This window comes from Hypomesus nipponensis, chromosome 13, assembly GCF_054491055.1.
Source record: "Hypomesus nipponensis isolate SF chromosome 13, ASM5449105v1, whole genome shotgun sequence".
Classification (NCBI taxonomy): Eukaryota; Metazoa; Chordata; class Actinopteri; order Osmeriformes; family Osmeridae; genus Hypomesus; species Hypomesus nipponensis.
Window position 1 is genome coordinate 501,438 of NC_140373.1, and position 20,349 is coordinate 521,786.

Below are 20,349 nucleotides of genomic sequence, written 5' to 3' on the forward strand. Positions count from 1 at the left end.
CTAGAGGTAACTGGTGCACACACACACAAGACACCCTGGTTACCAGAGGTAACACACACACAGGACACCCTGGTTACCAGAGGTAACACACACACAGGACACCCTGGTTACCAGAGGTAACACACACACACACACACACACACAGGACACACTTGTCCCCAAAGGTCACACACATGCATACACAGACATACACAACCAACTGCATGTGTGGTGGGGGCAGACAAGAGTCCCTCAGAGGGCCGCGGTCCCCCCATTGTTGTGGAAAGGCTCTGTTGGGAGTTAGGCCCCCCCCTCGGGCCCAGGCCCCCCCTCAGGCCCCCGGCCCCCCTCAGGCCCCCGGCCCCCCTCAGGCCCCCGGCCCCCCCTCAGGCCCCCGGCCCCCCTCAGGCCCCCGGCCCCCCCTCAGGCCCCCGGCCCCCCTCAGGCCCCCGGCCCACCCTCAGGCCCCCGGCCCACCCTCAGGCCCCCCCTCAGGACTGGCGTCACACACGCAAGATCTCCAGGCAGTTGTTGTAGCAGATAGCGATCCAATCCGGCTGGGTGGAGGCCCACTGGACGTTGTTGATCTCCCCCTCGGCTGTGTAAGCCAGGATGGGGTCCTCGATGGCCCTGGGCATCTGCTGGATGTCCCAGATCAGAGCCTGGTGGTCGTCCGCTGGGGGGAGGGGGGGGGGTTAGTGCTTGTGCACTATGAAGGACATTATTGCAGTCCTGGTGAGGTGTGTTGAGGTGTGGGGTGTTGAGGTGTGGGGTGTTGAGGTGTGGGGTGTTGAGGTGTGGGGTGTTGAGGTGTGGGGTGTTGAGGTGTGGGGTGTTGAGGTGTGGGGTGTTGAGGTGTGGGGTGTTGAGGTGTGGGGTGTTGAGGTGTTAAAGTTACCTGCCGTGCAGATGTGGCAGGAGGAGTGTGGGGCCCAGGCGATGCCGTTGACGCATGCGCGGTGGTTGTTGAGGCGGGCCACAGGGGTGCAGGGCACACGCACATCCAGAATCACCACCTGCAAAACACCACCAGCAAACACAAGGAAACTGAGTTCCACACATCCACCCTAACACACCACATCTAGTGTCAGCACCTGCAGCCCCAGCACTCTGCAGGGCTGCACCTGCAGCCCCAGCACTCTGCAGGGCTGCACCTGCAGCCCCAGCACTCTGCAGGGCTGCACCTGCAGCCCCAGCACTCTGCAGGGCTGCACCTGCAGCCCCAGCACTCTGCAGGGCTGCACCTGCAGCCCCAGCACTCTACAGGGCTGCACCTGCAGCCCCAGCACTCTGCAGGGCTGCAGCTGTGTCTATGCCGTCACCTCCATGCCGTCCATGGCCATGGTGGCCAGGTAGTTGGGGTCCTGCTTGTTCCAGCAGAGGCGCAGCAGCGGGTGGTGCTGTGGGTCCTCATAGATGATGGTGCTGTGCTCCAGGTGCCGCAGGTCGAACATCCGCACGGAGCCGTCCGCCCCCACCGACGCAAACATGTCCCTCCCTCCACCCGCACGGCTGAAGGCTATGTCATACACCTGCGATTGACACACACACATCATACATCTGTTTTCAATTGTGTATGCTTTCAACAAAACAGCATAAAAGACATACTGACTTTTGACCTGCTTGCTTCCAGCTCTGGGCTAATCAGTTCAAATGCTCTCATTGACCCATTGGAGCCCCCTGTGAACACAGCGCTGCCTTTGTGTCTTACAGCGAGCTTACCTCCTTATCATGGGCGATGAGCTGGGTCTTCACGTGCCCCGACACCAGGTTCACTCTGCCCAGAACCTGCCCTGTCTCCAGCCCCCAGATGGTGCAGGTGGTGTCAATGCTGGAGGTGCCTGCATACCAGACACACCAAATCTCTCTCAGTGAACCATGACACAATACACCTCTGTTGATGCTGAAACATTATTATTATTGTTGCACATTGTCAGGTTAATACAGTTACTAACCCTAAGCCTATATTTGGTGTCTCAGTTCAATGTATTTGTCAGAGGAGCACCAGGTGTAGTGTTAGGATAACCCTCACCCAGCAGGTTGGGGTCCACCTCGTTCCAGTCGAAGGATGTCAGCGGGGCACAGAAGTCAGAGTTCTTGTTGTTGTTCAGAAGACATTCCAAACGTGTGTCCGTCTCATTCACCTGGAACACAGGAGACAAACTGCCCTCAGCCTCACAGGAAACAAGCTGCCCTCAGCCTCACAAGAGACAAACTGCCCTCAGCCTCACAAGAGACAAACTGCCCTCAGCCTCACAGGAGACAAACTGCCCTCAGCCTCACAAGAGACAAACTGCCCTCAGCCTCACAGGAAACAAACTGCCATCAGCCTCACAGGAGACAAACTGCCCTCAGCCTCACAGGAGACAAGCTGCCCTCAGCCTCACACAGGAGACAAACTGTCCTCAGCCTCACAGGAGACAAACTGCCCTCAGCCTCACAGGAGACAAACTGCCCTCAGCCTCACACGGGAGACAAACTGCCCTCACCCTCACAGAAGTTAAACTGCCCTCAGCCTCACAGGAGACAAGCTGCCCTCAGCCTCACAATAGACAAACTGCCCTCAGCCTCACAGGAGACAAACTGCCCTCAGCCTCACCTCACAAGAGACAAACTGCCCTCAGCCTCACAGGAGACAAGCTGCCCTCAGCCTCACAGGAGACAAACTGCCCTCAGCCTCACAAGAGACAAACTGCCCTCAGCCTCACAAGAGACAAACTGCCCTCAGCCTCACAAGAGACAAACTGCCCCTCAGCTTCACAGGAGACAAGCTGCCCTCAGCCTCACAGGAGACAAACTGCCCTCAGCCTCACAGGAGACAAGCTGCCCACAGCCTCACAGGAGACAAGCTGCCCTCAGCCTCACAGGAGACAAGCTGCCCTCAGCCTCACAGGAGACAAGCTGCCCTCAGCCTCACAGGAGACAAGCTGCCCTCAGCCTCACAGGAGACAAGCTGCCCTCAGCCTCATACACAGGAAACAAGCTGCCCTCACACAACATGAAATCACCCTTTCTGCTGCACATGTAGGACGATTTGACTTAAGACACACAGTCTAATAAGTGCATGGTGTTATCTAGGTGGCGGCTGGGTTGAGTGAGAGGCAGGTGTTCAGGATTCAAGATGAGCTGGTTTCACACACCCTCCAGATGCGCAGGTAGTCTCCACTGGTGGCGAGCAGGTCAGGGTACACCCCCTTGGTGTCTGGGATCCACATGATCTTGGTGGTGGGGTAGGGGTGATCAAATGTGTTCCGACACAAAAACTCTGAGCTCTCTTCCTCAAGACCAACCAACTGCACCTACAGGCCAGACAGGACGTTAAAGAAGGGTGTGTGTTAGTGTGCAGGCCACAATGATGAGAGCCTTCACAGGATAACTAATGCATATTGTGTTATGGTGCCCTTCCAGTTACTGTTTGCTACACATGATTAAGTAGTCTGGGTGGTCGAGACATAACCATGGCCACCAGATAAATAGATCAAAACTAGCCTATTTGAATACTGCACCAGAAGAAGTCAGATAAATCACACTCTGTAGGTTACTTGTTGTAATACTGTGGTCTTTATTCACTTCTACTGTTTACCTTGTTGTTGTATTCCTCGACAAAACTTCCGAGCGCAAGTCGGAAGCGTTTGTCCGGTCGGACACTCCAATTCATTGCATATACCGTCCATGGTGCCTCGTATTTGTAGATTTCTTTGCGCTTACCGTGAAGCGACATAGCAAAGGTAGTAAATAACAAAACGCGTCCAAATGACTACAGAAGAATACAACCTGTCAAATGGATGGAGACGAGGCCCAACCCCCTATGATCCACTAGCTTATTCTGAACGTTAGCCTATTCTCGTTATCATTCTACGTCTAATATAAGTATGCAGTCAGACCATATTACTTTAAGTGTTGAATTTGTACCACTTTCAAACACAAACTGCCTGTGATGTCTATGGAAACAATACTTCTGACAAACGTCAATAATTATTGTATCGTGTTTTTTCCTAACACCAACGCGCCCCGATGAAAACAGTCTGAGAAGCAATGGCGGCGGCCTAGGACCACAATTACATTGAGCAATTCAGCGTCGCTGTAGTTGTTCAGTCCTCCTTAATACGGTGCCAAGCTAAAAAAATGGAAGGGAGAAAAGTATTAAAGCGCAAACACATATACGACGTAAGAAAGTCCGTAAGTTTTTAGTTTTGTAGGTGCTACCCAGTTGATGTTTTGGTAGGCCAGTCAGAGAATGTCTAATATAAAGAGAACTGCCACTCTCGGGAAACTTCCGGGTTCTGAACTGGTTGAAGTTCCATGTGAGGGCGCTAACGAGCGAGTGCAGAATGAATGGAGGTCTATGAACTATACCCCACAAAATCCACTTTTCTCAGGATATAATTTTTTGTCTAGTAATTTGAATTCTGAATTCGAAAGGGAAGGCAAAAAAAATACACACTGATGGCTGTTAGATTTTTTTAAAGTCGCCTTTCTGTTCTAAAAAGCTTTTGAAAATGTAATTGACGTCATACACATCATACGACCAGAGCTACTTCTTTACGGCAAGCTCTGGTCACTTACTGTTGTGTTGTACAATGACTTGGCGTAACCACCAGACGGGGTACTGTCAATGCTGATACGTTTAGTAAAACGCTGTATGAGAAGAAGAGAAAAGTAAAGAGAGAACTGAAGCTGCACACGTGTCTTGATTGCTGAGTCTACTTTTTCAATGCTACAATACCACACTTACTTCTTTCTCTCAGGGCATCTACAACACAGCTGACAGGTTAGGCTCTCCCTGTCAATACACATGCTAAAAATTGTTTTGGCTTACTAATGTTGTTGCTAATGCTCTGACATTCTGATTCCGCTTTGGATGCCATCAAGCAACAGCTCTGGTCGTATCAGTCCTTCACTAACCAATCAGCATTCATTAGCAGAATGAACGACTCACCCTGTAAGAAATCAAAATGACATAAGTACTCGTTCATTCAACTTTCGACCTATAATCCATGTTTAACATGCAAAAACTACAATCAAATCGGAGATTTCTCAACGACAATCAGGCAAAAGAGACTAATTTAGCCGTTTAGCTCCATAGACTCCCATTCAACATGCACTCGCTCGCGATCACCCCCAGTGGAACTCTGGTGGAACTGCAACCAAATTCGGTACAATGGGGCTTAATAGGGAGTGGCGAGGCTCTCCTTAAACAGGCTCTGGGCCAGTGCTTGTTCGTGACGTAGTTCCGGTTTACGACAGCCGTCTCGTCTTTGCTTGTAGGAGCTAGGGCTGCTTTCGGTCTTTGGCTGCTTCAGAACAGTCTCCTCCCCTTTCCCCTATCACTTTTTTATTATGAAAATGTGTCGAGATACCAACTTACCAGTCCTTGTCAGACTTCACAGTGTACTGTGACACAGTGGGATGCACATATGCTGTGTATGTCGGGGTTAGTTTAAACCTGTGTGCTGTTAAGGGTAATTTTCCATTCCTTTTTGCAGCATTTTCTTTTTTTTTGATTGGTGATGGGATGGTTCACGTCTATAATTTCCATAGTTGAGTGGTTTATAATATCAGTCTGTGTTAATAAGCTGGCATGTGATTGATGTGATGTGTGTGAGAGGCAGTCCAGTAACACCCGTCTTCATGCTGAACCTCACAGTCATGGACTCTGTTTTCTTAGGTTTTGTTATTCCTAGTTGGTTTAATTATTTGGTCTGGCACAACATCCCTTTTTGAACTGTTTATGCGTAAACAATTTAGTTTTTGTCTGCTAAATGACTAAATGTAAATGTGTTAATATTTCTGTTTTTGAATAATTGTGTTACTCGTGCATATTTTTTTATGAGAACATGAGTAGTAGAATTATGGTTCATTTCTATATGCTGAGTTTGTATTGGTGTTGTAGATACTTTAGTGTGAATGTAAGAAGGGAGAAGGCTCTGAAAGTTGAAACTGGAGTTTTAGACACATGCAGATTAGAAGCATACAACTTTTTGAGCATTATCTTTTCAAGGCCATTATCTTTCTTTTATTTCCACAAATGTGTGTTCCTGTGAAGTTGTTGAGACTGACTGAATATTAAAGAGACTATAATGGCCGTCCGGAGCTGTGTGTGGTGAGGATGCTCTGTGGTTAGGGTCAGGGTTAGGGTCAGGGTCATGGTCAGGGTTAGGGTCAAGACTGGCCGTGCCAAATGACGTTGTGTCCTTGGGCAAGGTGATTCACCCTACTTGCCTCGGGGGGAATGTCTCTGTACTTACTGTAAGTCGCTCTGGATAAGAGCGTCTGCTAAATTAGTAAAATGTAAATGTAAAACATGTGGCTAGGGTTAGGGTTAGGGTCATGACTGAAGTGGAAAACAGCAGAAGTGTACAGTTGATAGGCTGTGGGATGTGAGTCAAACCCTTTTACTTTGCCAATGTGAAGAAGTGGGTTAATAGACAACAAAACTCTGAAAGGTTTCTACTTCAGGAACATAGCTATAATTATGGAGGGGCAGTTTTTCCATTTAGATAAAAAATATATATATTCCATATGCAGCTTTAGCTAAAAGTGTACACATGATCAAGCAGTGTTTAACAGACTGTACATTAAGTTCTGTACTTCCACCCTCCCCCATCATACATTGGTCTAAAGTAAATGTTATCTTTAGTTTTACTAAAGATAAGGACTAAAGACTCTCAAACGCATCACCACTAATGAGTTTAACTGTGGATGTTAGGGAGTCAGGTGGCTGAGCGGTTAGGAAATCGGGCTAGTAATCTGAAGGTTACCAGTTCGATTCCTGGCAGTGCCAAATGACGTTGCCAAATGATGTTAGGTTCTTCGGCAAGGCACTTCACCCTACTTGCCTCGGGGGGAATGTCCCTGTACTTACTGTACGTCGCTCTGGATAAGAGTGCTAAATGACTAAATGTAATTGTAAAGAAAAAGATACATATTCAGAACTATTAGAACTGCAAAATAAATAACACCACCATCAACAAAAAACCTTGCAAACAGAACAGAATTAAGAATGGATCACTTAGACAGTCTTGCAACACCAGAAATGTAAAAATTCCAGTTTTCGTAAATTATTTAAGTACAGAACAGGCATAAGAGCGCTTCCTGCAGTGGTGAAGCTGACCAGTGGAAATATAGCGAAACACTGAAACATCTTGCCTGGCATCATGGTTCTCATGGTGAACACCAACACTGGAGGAAGGTAAGCCATGACCGTCATGACCAGGCAGTCGATGATGATCTGAAGAGCCTTCTTCTTCTGGGGGTGGAGGTCTCGTCCTGCAGGGTCAGAACTCTTCAGAGCCCGGAGGATGAAGAAGTCACAGACCCCTATGGTGGGCAGGGTGATGAGATAAGGCCAGAGAGTGATAGGTTGGTAGTACAAGTCAGTATTGTATATGAATGCAATCCCATAAGCCATAGTGACAGCCCATACACAGATGGACATCAGAACCCTGGAGGTCAGACCCTTCCTGGCTCTGTACATGATTGGATGAACCACAGCCAGGTAGCAGTCCAGACAGATACAGGTCATGAAGAGAGGTCGGCCACTGACACTCAAAGAATAGAAGAAGTTAAGAAAGGTTTCAAAAGTCCAGTTGTGCCAAAAGAGATAGTTGCATACAGTGGTAGGCATGAATCCTAAGAAAACAGAGTCCATGACTGTGAGGTTCAGCATGAAGACGTCGTTGGGGGTGGTGGGGGTTCCTCTCCTGTGTTTCTGAAACAGCTCCCAGAGAACGGTGACACACGCAGGGAACCCAAACAGAGACAAGACTACACTGGAACAAGCCCAGAACACAACGCCCTCGTACATGTCACTGCATTGTTTAAAATAATCTATCTCCATGGAGTCGGTGGAGTTGATGGTTGAATTCAGAAACTGAGTGGTCATGTTGAGCAGCATAACTGATCAGTGATGACCCCTCTACAATCCACAAATACTGGATCTGAAAAATCAAAATACCATACAGAACACATCAACATCTACAATGTGTGAAACAACATTCTTAAATATAGTAAGACTGGACATATGTTTATGTTGTTCTAATTTAGCTTGGATTTACAACAGAAAGATAAATATATGGTGTAATTATTTCATGAATGCCACCACATATACATACTAACCCTACCTTAGTGTCCTATCTCGGCAGGGTGTGGATGAGTTTCCAGTTGTGTTTCCATCAAGACTCTGAATATGCAGGTGTTACTGGACAGTCTCTGACACAGATAGCATCATAGTAAAATCACAGTGTATGGAAATCAAGCAAGGGGGAGGAAGTCCATAAGCATACCACAGATGTTGACAGGGAATAATCACAGCTATTTCTGGAGTTGTGTTTTTCTGTGGCGCTTGCATGCAAAAAACATAATTATCAAAAGTTCTGTTGTTGTCAGACAGGCTTGTGGTCTTCGGATCATAGTTGTTGAAGGTTTTTAATGTAATCACACTTGTACCACTTCAGAGAGCTCCCTTCCTTGGGCCTCCAACCATCACAGGGAGGATGGGATGGTTCACGTCTATAATTTCCATACTTGAGTGGTTTACAATATCAGTCTGTGTTAATAAGCTGGCATGTGATTGATGTGATGTGTCAGAGGCAGTCCAGTAACACCTTTGTATTCAGAGACGGAGGCTAATCCAGACACTACTAGAGACTCCCATTACAAAACCTCCTAAAAGGCCTATTCTGGATATTATTTTATATGCATTATTTGTATTTTACTTTTTGCAGTTGTGGATCTTAAAGTTTTAGTCTGCGTGATCATGTTGGTTATTTTTTATTGTACAAGGTTTAGTTATGTATGCTTTATGATGATTTGATCTTTCAGATTCAATATTCTTGGATTGTAGAGGGATCATCACCAATCTGTTAAGATGCTCAACATGTTTCAAACTTCAATCTGAACACCAGTTTAGGGTATTTCACAATATGTCATGACATGTATGAGGGCGTTGTGTTCTGGGCTTGTTTTAGTGTAGTCTTGTCTCTGTTTGGGTTCCCTGCGTGTGTCACCGTTCTCTGGGAGCTGTTTCAGAAACACAGGAGAGGAACCCCCACCACCCCCAACGACGTCTTCATGCTGAACCTCACAGTCATGGACTCTGTTTTCTTAGGATTCATGCCTACCACTGTATGCAACTATCTCTTTTGGCACAACTGGACTTTTGAAACCTTTCTTAACTTCTTCTATTCTTTGAGTGTCAGTGGCCGACCTCTCTTCATGACCTGTATCTGTCTGGACTGCTACCTGGCTGTGGTTCATCCAATCATGTACAGAGCCAGGAAGGGTCTGACCTCCAGGGTTCTGATGTCCATCTGTGTGTGGGCTGTCACTATGGCTTATGGGATTGCATTCATATACAATACTGACTTGTACTACCAACCTATCACTCTCTGGCCTTATCTCATCACCCTGCCCACCATAGGGGTCTGTGACTTCTTCATCCTCCGGGCTCTGAAGAGTTCTGACCCTGCAGGACGAGACCTCCACCCCCAGAAGAAGAAGGCTCTTCAGATCATCATCAACAGCCTGGTCATGACGGTCATCTTCTACCTTCCTCCAGTGTTGGTGGTATTTTCAGTTTCTATGATGCCTCGCAATATGTCCATGACCTCTACCACTATCGGAAGTGATGTAATGACTTCTACCACGATAGGAAGTGATGTCATGCCTGTTCTCTGTTTGGCTCATTTAAAACATCTGGACTTTATCACATGTTAATCAATAATATTGATAACAATATGTAATAATATATGTAACAATATGTAATTCAATAATATTGATAACAATATGTAATAATATATGTAACAATATGTAATTCAATAATATTGATAACAATATGTAATAATAACTTAAAGTTTACGACTATTCCTGTTTCTGCAGTATGTGTTTCTACAGTAAGTGTTTCTACAGTAAGTGTTTCTACAGTAAGTGTTTCTACAGTAAGTGTTTCTGCAGTAAGTGTTTCTAGAGTAAGTGTTTCTACAGTAAGTGTTTCTGCAGTAAGTGTTTCTGCAGTAAGTGTTTCTACAGTATGTGTTTCTACAGTAAGTGTTTCTGCAGTAAGTGTTTCTACAGTATGTGTTTCTACAGTATGTGTTTCTACAGTAAGTGTTTCTACAGTATGTGTTTCTGCAGTAAGTGTTTCTACAGTAAGTGTTTCTACAGTAAGTGTTTCTGCAGTAAGTGTTTCTGCAGTATGTGTTTCTGAAGCACACAGATGATCTTACTCTAGGCCTTTCCTCACAGCTGTGCAGGGATCAGAACATGCTTTGCATACTGCAGGGAAATATACATGTGTTTATTTGTTTAGACAACAAATATAATAGTATACAAAAGAAGAGTCAGGGGTCTAGGCAATGGATGAGGGTGGAGTCTAGGTAATGGATGAGGGTGGAGTGTGGAGTCTAGGTAATGGATGAGGGTGGAGTCTAGGTAATGGATGACGGTGGAGTGTGGAGTCTAGGTAATGGATGAGGGTGGAGTCTAGGTAATGGATGATGGTGGAGTCTAGGTAATGGATGAGGGTGGAAGATGTATGTCTAGGAAAAACAGGCAGAACTGGTTCAGGCATGAGACTCAGGGGAGGTGGGTCAGAGAGAGAGAGAGAGAGAGAGAGAGAGAGGGAGAGAGAGGGAGAGGGAAAGGGGAGAGAGACAGAGACAGAGAGACAAGGCAAGTAAGAGGGAGAGAGAGATTAATCTGGATTAATGGCAGAGGGGTCTGTTCTGGATGTAGCAGGGATCAGGGTAGGCTCAGGCTAAGGGCCAGAAACACTTACATAATTTAATCCCCCCTCTCTCTCTCTGTCACACACCTCTACATTCTCCAGATGCACACATCTGTTTGACCTGGCTGTCTCCTTACACACCCTTTCTACCCTACATAATCCCTCACACACCTGCCCTCTGGTCAGAACCCAGACACACCTGCCCTCTGATCAGAACCCAGACACACCTGCCCTCCTGCTGTTCAAGTAGACACGTATCTTATCATTCTAGTAGAACAACATCAAAGTTTGACACTTTAAACAAGGTTGAAAGAGTGCATCTTTTATCAACATTATAAACAATATTGATGTAAAATGAAAGTCTTATCCAGTGTCACTTCCACTCCAATCAACAGAGTCACAGCCCTTAAACAGCTGGGTCTAGTACTGTCCAGCAGGCCAGCTGAGCTGTGGGTCAGCAGGTCAGAGAGAGGGTGTGTTGAAGAGAGCCTCAATTCACTTTAGATAATTGGTGCCATAAGCCGAGTTGTTCCAGCTGTCTAAACTGCCTGTCAGCTCTGGAGCCAGCTGCTGGGTCTTCTCCCCTGGGAACACTGTCTCCACCTCCACCTCCCTCTTCACCTGCACCACCTTCTCTACCTGCACCACCCTCTCTACCTGCACCACCTTCTCTACCTGCACCACCTTCTCTACCTGCACCACCCTCTCTACTTCCACCACCCTCTCTACTTCCACCACCCTCTCTACCTACACCACCCTCTCTACCTGCACCACCTTCTCTACCTGCACCACCTTCTCTACCTGCACCACCCTCTCTACTTCCACCACCCTCTCTACTTCCACCACCCTCTCTACCTACACCACCCTCTCTACCTACACCACCCTCTCTACCTGCACCACCCTCTCTACCTGCACCACCCTCTCATGCAACACAAAGGACATGTAAATCGGTTCCACAGTCTTAAACAACAATGTAAAAGATTATTAAGACTATTATATCCCTGCGTCCTTCTTATTTGACTGACATTCACAGAAGAAGAAAGAGACACACACAGAACCTACCTGTCTGTTTAAGGAGTTTGTAAATGAAGAGGTTCTAGTTGTGTCTCTATCCAGGTTCTGTCTCTGAATATACAGGTGTTCCTGGACGGCTCCCATCACTTGACAAAGATCACATCAATCACTTGGATGCTTTCAAAACAGATTGATTTCACAAACCTCACAGGCATGGAACACAGAGTTGTGTACTGGTTTGTAACTATTGGAATACTTGTTAGGTCTAAACATTCAATCATAAAACCATTCATGAATGAACATTTAATTTCTCTTCATGGTTTAATTGAATTGCTGGTAATGTTAAAACCTTATATTTGATAGTTATTCTGTGGCTACTGTCATATATCAGAGTGAATTCCCCTGCTACACAGTCACAACAATTGATTGTCTGACTTTCAACATGAAAAATATGTTTTTTATTATGAAAAGCATTTGCAATTCTGACACCAGCACATCTGTGAACCAAGTTTAACTAAATATATTTACATTGGAAGTATAATCACCTTGTATTTTGAATAACCACATGAGGATCTGTATGCAGGGTAAAGACAATAGACAACAATAGAAGCTGTGACCTTATCAACATTCTTTACTCCGCATAAGCCTGCAGTATCAATATCTGCTCACTAGGGAGCGAGCTAGAGCACAAATCCAACTCATTTCACCTCTAAATTGAATGAAAAGGATGAGATATTCTCAAATCAACGCAGCCATACTGTTCTTCCCCTGGGACAGCTTTTCCGGAGTGTTTTTGGCTTTTAACATTTCCAAACCTGATGTATGGGTGAGCGGTGACATCATCGTTTTTGTCATTGGCCCGTCCAGTTTCGGTCACGCAATTCTCTAACCCCCCTAAGACACCGAAAGTGAACACACACTTCTCATTCCACCCTGCTGGGCCAGCTGTTGCCACACAATTTACGATGAAACAGATTATGCAGATTTACTTGTTTTCAAAGAAACGCAGATTAGAGGGGATATTGTTTATTTACTGGAACCAATCCTGTCAGCGGGCATTCGTGAATAGACAATGCCATCACTGTATCCTGTGTGGTCTGGACCTGTCATAATCAAAAGGTTAACCTGAAGGAGATCGTTTTTCAGGTTGTATATGAGACAACAAAATAAAAAAAATACAATATATGTTGTTTAGCAAATTAACCAATTTTTTTTACAGTAATTGTAAATGTTCAATTGATGACAGTGAATTCAATTCTTGCTGAATCATTTATTGATGAACACATTACTTTCATTTCAAAAACAACATTCTGCAGCATTCAGCATTCTGAGGGAATCATCCTTCCATATGTACAAATTATGTAATCAAACATTATTGCTCAGATCAAATCAATTCATATTCTTTTTACACAAACATTTAAAAAAATGTATTCAAAAAGTTAACATATGCATAGATCCAGTTTATCAGCCCTCTACATGAATAAGATGTGCTTTGTGCTTCTCGTCGTCTATTAAAGTAATAATACAAGTTTAGTTGTATGTGTATGTGTGTGTATTTGTGTGTGTTTTAGTGCAGTGTTTGCATGAATGTATGTCAGTGTGTATGCGTTAGTGTGTGAATGTTGTGTGTATATATGAGTGTGTATGCATGAGTGTGTGTGTGTTACTTCTCCTCAACGCTTCACTGGCGAGACATCATTCTTACAAATTCTGCCGGAGAGAAAAGACAAGCGTGTCAGATACAGTACTAACCCATAACCCTAACCTTTGTTCTAAGGAGATATCCTACCTGCTACCCACCCACATCCAACCTGATTGATTTATCGAGTCCTCCCCAGCCATCTGCCCACCACCAACCCCCCCCACTAAAAAATTCTAACCCCTAACCCAGTACACCACAAGTCACGTCTACGCCAGCCACAAGAACATCCATTCAAACTTTCTGTTCCTCCTGCCTCTAGTTGCTGTACCCCCCCACTGTTCCTCCTGCCTCTAGCTGCTGTACCCCCCCACTGTCCCTCCTGCCTCTAGCTGCTGTACCCCCCCACTGTTCCTCCTGCCTCTAGCTGCTGTACCCCCCCCCACTGTTCCTCCTGCCTCTAGCTGCTGTACCCCCCCACTGTTCCTCCTGCCTCTAGCTGCTGTACCCCCCCCCCACTGTTCCTCCTGCCTCTAGCTGCTGTACCCCCCCCCCACTGTTCCTCCTGCCTCTAGTTGCTGTACCCCCCCCCACTGTTCCTCCTGCCTCTAGCTGCTGTACCCCCCCACTGTTCCTCCTGCCTCTAGCTGCTGTACCCCCCCCCACTGTTCCTCCTGCCTCTAGCTGCTGTACCCCCCCACTGTTCCTCCTGCCTCTAGCTGCTGTACCCCCCCCCACTGTTCCTCCTGCCTCTAGTTGCTGTACCCCCCCCACTGTTCCTCCTGCCTCTAGCTGCTGTACCCCCCCCCCCCACTGTTCCTCCTGCCTCTAGCTGCTGTACCCCCCCCCCACTGTTCCTCCTGCCTCTAGCTGCTGTACCCCCCCCCACTGTTCCTCCTGCCTCTAGCTGCTGTACCCCCCCACTGTTCCTCCTGCCTCTAGCTGCTGTACCCCCCCACTGTTCCTCCTGCCTCTAGCTGCTGTACCCCCCCACTGTTCCTCCTGCCTCTAGCTGCTGTACCCCCCCACTGTTCCTCCTGCCTCTAGCTGCTGTACCCCCCCACTGTTCCTCCTGCCTCTAGCTGCTGTACCCCCCCACTGTTCCTCCTGCCTCTAGCTGCTGTACCCCCCCCCACTGTTCCTCCTGCCTCTAGCTGCTGTACCCCCCCCCACTGTTCCTCCTGCCTCTAGTTGCTGTACCCCCCCCACTGTTCCTCCTGCCTCTAGTTGCTGTACCCCCCCCACTGTTCCTCCTGCCTCTAGCTGCTGTACCCCCCCACTGTTCCTCCTGCCTCTAGTTGCTGTACCCCCCCCCACTGTCCCTCCTGCCTCTAGCTGCTGTACCCCCCCCCCGCTGTTCCTCCTGCCTCTCCCCCCTCCCCCCTCCCCCCTCATTACCTTCAAAGTCCACCGTTCCGTCTCCATTGTTGTCTGCTTCCTGGACGATGGCGTCGATCTCCCTCCGAGCCATGTGCTCCCCCATCAGCTTCGTCATGGCGGAGCGGAGCTCCTCCGTAGTGATCTCCCCATCGCCGTCCATGTCAAACTGGACGCACATGAAATAAGCACAGGCTCTTCCTGTTAGAGGGTTTGGGATGAGCCAGGGACCACCAGGGTGTGAGACCACAGGGAGAGAGAGACCACCAGAGAGAGAGAGACTACAGGGAGAGAGAGACCACCAGGGAGAGAGAGAGATCACCAGGGAGAGAGAGAGAGACCACAGGGAGACAGAGAGACCACAGGGAGAGAGAGAGACCACAGGGAGAGAGAGAGACCACCAGAGAGAGAGAGAGACCACCAGAGAGAGAGAGAGACCACAGGGAGAGAGAGACCACAGGGAGAGAGAGAGACCACAGGGAGAGAGAGACCACCAGGGAGAGAGAGAGACCACCAGGGAGAGAGAGAGAGACCACAGGGAGAGAGAGAGACCACCAGAGAGAGAGAGAGACCACCAGAGAGAGAGAGAGACCACAGGGAGAGAGAGAGAGACACCACCAGAGAGAGAGAGACACCACCAGAGAGAGAGAGAGACCACAGGGAGAGAGAGACCACAGGGAGAGAGAGACCACAGGGAGAGAGAGACCACCAGGGAGAGAGAGACCTCGAGAGGGAAGCCTTGTGAGTCTTGGCTTCATGAACGCAGCGATGACGAATATCACAGTGGTGCAGAACGCCGATGCTAGTGAACAAGGATGTGTGTCTCTCACCTCCTTGAAGGCATCCTTCAGCTCCTTCATCCCAATCATGCCTGCTGTCTCCGCCAACAGCTTAGGAGCCATCAGCTCCACAAAGTCCTCAAAGTCCACCCTGCCTCCAACTGTGACACCAGAACAGGAAGGAAACAGAGGGCGACAGTCACACTGCGGCCAGGGTACGAGATGTGTCCCTGAGGGATTGTGAATAAGGGCCTGTAGCTAGAGATCCCAGGGAGAGAGAGTCAGAGGGAGGTTGGAGCTGGGTAGAGAGAGAGACAGGTGGAGGATAGAGGGAGGGTAGAGAGACAGACAGGTGGAGGATAGAGGGAGGGGTAGAGAGACAGACAGGTGGGTAGAGAGAGAGACAGGTGGAGGATAGAGGGAGGGGTAGAGAGACAGACAGGTGGGTAGAGAGAGAGACAGGTGGAGGATAGAGGGAGGGGTAGAGAGACAGACAGGTGGGTAGAGAGAGAGACAGGTGGAGGATAGAGGGAGGGGTAGAGAGACAGACAGGTGGGTAGAGAGAGAGACAGGTGGAGGATAGAAGGAGGGGTAGAGAGACAGACAGCTGGGTAGAGAGAGAGACAGGTGGAGGATAGAGGGAGGGTAGAGAGACAGACAGGTGGAGGATAGAGGGAGGGGTAGAGAGACAGACAGGTGGGTAGAGAGAGAGACAGGTGGAGGATAGAGGGAGGGGTAGAGAGACAGACAGGTGGGTAGAGAGAGAGACAGGTGGAGGATAGAGGGAGGGGTAGAGAGACAGACAGGTGGGTAGAGAGAGAGACAGGTGGAGGATAGAGGGAGGGGTAGAGAGACAGACAGGTGGGTAGAGAGAGAGACAGGTGGAGGATAGAGGGAGGGGTAGAGAGACAGACAGGTGGGTAGAGAAAGAGACAGGTGGAGGATAGAGGGAGGGGTAGAGAGACAGACAGGTGGGTAGAGAGAGAGACAGGTGGAGGATAGAGGGAGGGGTAGAGAGACAGACAGGTGGGTAGAGAGAGAGACAGGTGGAGGATAGAGGGAGGGGTAGAGAGACAGACAGGTGGGTAGAGAGACAGACAGGTGGAGGATAGAGGGAGGGGTAGAGAGACAGACAGGTGGGTAGAGAGAGAGACAGGTGGAGGATAGAGGGAGGGGTAGAGAGACAGACAGGTGGGTAGAGAGAGAGACAGGTGGAGGAACTCACGGTTCATGTTGATGTTCTGGCTAAGCTCGATCAGCTCCATCTCAGTGGGCATGTATCCCATGGTCCTCATCAGGTTCCCCAGGTCCTTACAGCTGATCAGGCCATCCTTGTCCTTGTCAAACTCCGTGAACGCCTCCCTCAGCTCTGCAGAGTGGCACACAGGGGCATGAAGCTTGATGACTGAACAGTTTCTCAACGCGTCAAGATTTCCTGCCCGATCATTAATAAACTGACTTTGAGTGTTCGATAAAGTTGACTCAAATAGGGTAGCTACAGGTAATAAAATATGGGATTATTGGAGTATAGCTCAGTTAAGAGGTCAGTTATCAACTCACAAGATAGTAAGTCACTGTGTCAACGTATAACTAAGACCTGAGAACACCACCGCTGAGCTGAAACAGTCTGTTGGAAAGCAGGGTGGCAACTCTAACAAGCAGGAAGTGAGGGCTCTGCTTTCACAGGAAGGTAAACACAGACAAGAGGTGAGCTACCTGCCACTATACAATATCACCAGTATTATATCTACTGCAGTGTCACCAGTATTATATCTACTGCAGTGTCACCAGTATTATATCTACTGCAGTGTCACCAGTATTATATCTACTGCAGTGTCACCAGTATTATATCTACTGCAGTGTCACCAGTATTATATCTACTGCAGTGTCACCAGTATTATATCTACTGCAGTGTCACCAGTATTATATCTACTGCAGTGTCACCAATATTATATCTACTGCAGTGTCACCAGTATTATATCTACTGCAGTGTCACCAGTATTATATCTACTGCAGTGTCACCAGTATTATATCTACTGCAGTGTCACCAGTATCATATCTACTGCAGTGTCACCAGTATTATATCTACTGCAGTGTCACCAGTATTATATCTACTGCAGTGTCACCAGTATTATATCTACTGCAGTGTCACCAGTATTATATCTACTGCAGTGTCACCAGTATTATATCTACTGCAGTGTCACCAATATTAATTAATAGAAGTTAATTGAAGTTAATTAACTTCTACAAAAAAAACGATATTACAACAAACATCTACAATATCTTCTTTTGTTTTCTTCTATATATAATAACATTTTCTGAAATCACATTGAAATAAAGCTGGCATAAACATTCTTAAAACAGTTTACCTTCAATTTCATCCTCTGCCAGTTGTCTTTCCTGCAAGCACAGCACAACAATTAGACATTTTATATTTGGAAACAGAAATTTAATTCAATTATATTAGATTGTGTATGTTGAAATTTGTAGTAGCATGGACAAAGAAGAAATGTGTTTCTTTACAACACTGCTCTTCCACACGTTAATGCATTATTTCCCTTTCGCAAACAGCGTCATGACTAGTGGGACTCGGATTTTAGAGATGAGATTGGACAAGGCCCAGCACAGAGCACATGCTGGCATGTGTCTTAATAGAGGAGATTATGCTCTTGTAACAAATAGCCATTTCTGCACGCAAGGTTACAGCTGAAAAAATTAACTGTTACTGTGTGTTGTTAATGTAACCCTAGTCTTCAGGCCGCTAAGCCCCAGCAAAGTTTTTGCATTGTGTTATGTGGTTTGTGCCAGGGTGCGTGGAATGAACAGGGAAATCTGAGTCCAGATGGCGGTTGAGGCAGAGTAGACCTTTCCTCCTTTAATTCTTTTTGACATGAAAACAAAGTATGATTCCCAATACTGCGGAGGGTCAAAAAGGCGGTTCACTACGGCAAGCCCAAAAGGCCAAAGAGAAAAGAGCACCCTCTGCGGGCCATTATACAACACTCCCTTACATTAACATACTCAACATGTATTCAGTTATGCCAACAATGTAGGTATGTCCAGGTATGTCGAGACAGGTATGTTCTGTTGTCAGACTTACAATGTTCTTTCCTCCTCTCAGGAAGATGCAGGCTGCTCCAAGACTCATGTCTGCAGGAGGAGGAGAGTGGGTGGAGGAGGCGAAGGAGGAGGAGGTTAGGGGAAGAGGAGGAGGACCAAGAGAAGAGGAGAAGAAGAGAGGAGAGGTGGAAGAGAGGTTAGAGAAGGAGAGCAGGAGGATGAGGACCAGAGGAAGAGAAGAGGGAGGTCAGACAAGGTACTGATGGTGTGTGTGGAGAGAGGATGACCTAGTGGAGCCTGGATTACAGCTGGAGGAAAGATGGGAAGCACTCTGCAGGATTGAGCACCGCCATCCACCCTCTGCATGTGTGAGAGGACGTGCTTTCACACACAAACATCAAAACAAAACTGATGAAAAAGTCACTATTATCTGGCTTTCCAGTATCAGAATCACATTTTCTGTTAGATGTCTTATACAAACTTACAGAAGAATAAACGCAGTTCAATGAATTAGACAGATTCATTGAATAAAAATGAAAAAGAAATGCTGATATCTCCTGTAAATACATTTGTGCCAGTAAGTAAAAGAGAAAAGAGAGATATATTTAAAAAATATATTATATATTTTTTTAATAAACAATGCAAAAAATGATCAGGGAGTTCCACATACCGTGTCAGTTTGTCAGCGTGGCGCTAGGCGATGTCAGAGGTGGCTGCAGTCTCTCCCCTCAGTCTGTCTGTATCTCCAAGCCTCCCTGTGTGTCTCTCTTCTCCTCTCTGTGTGTCTCTCTCCTCAGTCTGTCTGTATCTCCAAGCCTCCCTGTGTGTCTCTCTTCTCCTCTCTGTGTGTCTCTCTCCTCAGTCTGTCTGTATCTCCAAGCCTCCCTGTGTGTCTCTCTTCTCCTCTCTGTGTGTCTCTCTTCTCCTCTCTGTGTGTCTCTCTCCTCAGGCTGGAGCTAGACCTGGACTGACCAGCAGGGAGGGGGCTGAGTGTGTGTGTGTTTGTATGTGCGTGTGTGTCTGCACGTGTGTGTGTGCATGTCTGTATGTGTTTGTCCATGAAGGCAGGTCAAAGATTATGATCTAATTGGTTGCTACATTGTCACAACATGAAATAGTGGTAATCTGTTTCAAACTATTGGTTTGACTGGAAATGTAGCAAAAGTAAATTATGACATTGTATATAGTGCTAATAACTTAATGGGTATTGTTTACACGGGACGTGGAGTTAAATTTGATTATAAAATCTGCATGTGTGTTTGTGGATTGAAGGAACATTCTCAACATGACATGAGCATGTTGATTAACAGTTTTGATGGTTCCATGTGGTTGTGTCCTCACGGAGATGCCCTTGGCTAAGCTGACCTTCCATCTCTGTCCTTCTGTTATGTAAAATCATCCAAAATCTGTTTGCATAAGAGATGTAATCTGAGGCTTTGGACCAACAGATTTCACTGGAATCTTTCTGCTGTGATGGGGCAGTGTGGGCTTATGTAAGGTCCCGGACGGGGGGGGGGGAGTTGTGTGTGTGTGTGTGAGTGAGTGTGTATAAGGAGTTTGTGTGTGACTTTGTGTGTAAGAGGAGTGAGTGTATGATACAGTGTGTGTGAGGAGTAAGTCTGGGTGCATGTGTGGGTGCATGTCCTAAGGTCGTGAGTGTGTGTGTGTGTGTGTGTGTGTTCGAGGGGCATAAAATAAAATAAAGGAAGTAATGGAGCAACAGGAATATGTAACGATGAACATGAGGAAACTATCTGTGAGCTGAATATCAGGAA

General features: G+C 47.1%; 2 protein-coding genes across 3 annotated transcripts; both read right to left on the reverse strand.

Moving 5' to 3' along the window:
- Positions 1-460: 460 nt before the first annotated feature.
- On the reverse strand, positions 461-5,114 carry LOC146259295 (DDB1- and CUL4-associated factor 7-like). Of its 2 annotated transcripts, XM_084671093.1 has the most exons (8): positions 4,042-5,114; positions 3,563-3,682; positions 3,120-3,278; positions 2,012-2,123; positions 1,702-1,820; positions 1,302-1,511; positions 878-995; positions 461-655 (listed from the first exon to the last, which is right to left on the reverse strand). In XM_084671093.1, the coding sequence occupies exons 2-8, from the start codon at positions 3,635-3,637 to the stop codon at positions 483-485; spliced, it is 966 nt and encodes a 321-aa protein (XP_084527219.1). In that variant the 5' UTR covers positions 3,638-3,682; positions 4,042-5,114; the 3' UTR covers positions 461-482. The 2 variants fall into 2 exon arrangements, with proteins under 2 accessions (XP_084527219.1, XP_084527218.1); XM_084671092.1 differs by having other exon boundaries at positions 3,563-5,114.
- Positions 4,071-19,379, reverse strand: cabp5a (calcium binding protein 5a). The gene is made up of 8 exons (XM_084670409.1): positions 19,245-19,379; positions 18,615-18,664; positions 17,884-17,914; positions 16,740-16,883; positions 15,566-15,675; positions 14,757-14,904; positions 7,129-7,299; positions 4,071-4,096 (listed from the first exon to the last, which is right to left on the reverse strand). The coding sequence occupies exons 2-8, from the start codon at positions 18,660-18,662 to the stop codon at positions 4,071-4,073; spliced, it is 678 nt and encodes a 225-aa protein (XP_084526535.1). The 5' UTR covers positions 18,663-18,664; positions 19,245-19,379.
- Between the last annotated feature and the right edge of the window lie 970 nt (positions 19,380-20,349).

Coding starts and splice junctions, on each gene's coding strand:
- LOC146259295 (XM_084671092.1), bottom strand. CDS start 3,700: ATGTCGCTTCACGGTAAGCGCAAAGAAATCTACAAATACGAGGCACCA. Junction 1,512..1,701: donor TCATCGCCCATGATAAGGAG/GTAAGCTCGCTG, acceptor TGTCAATCGCAG/GTGTATGACATAGCCTTCAG. Junction 996..1,301: donor TGGCCATGGACGGCATGGAG/GTGACGGCATAG, acceptor GGTGTTTTGCAG/GTGGTGATTCTGGATGTGCG.
- cabp5a (XM_084670409.1), bottom strand. CDS start 18,662: ATGAGTCTTGGAGCAGCCTGCATCTTCCTGAGAGGAGGAAAGAACATT. Junction 14,905..15,565: donor TGAAGGATGCCTTCAAGGAG/GTGAGAGACACA, acceptor ATGTGCGTCCAG/TTTGACATGGACGGCGATGG. Junction 4,097..7,128: donor CATGAGAACCATGATGCCAG/GCAAGATGTTTC, acceptor CCATTTTTTTAG/CTTGGCACCGTATTAAGGAG.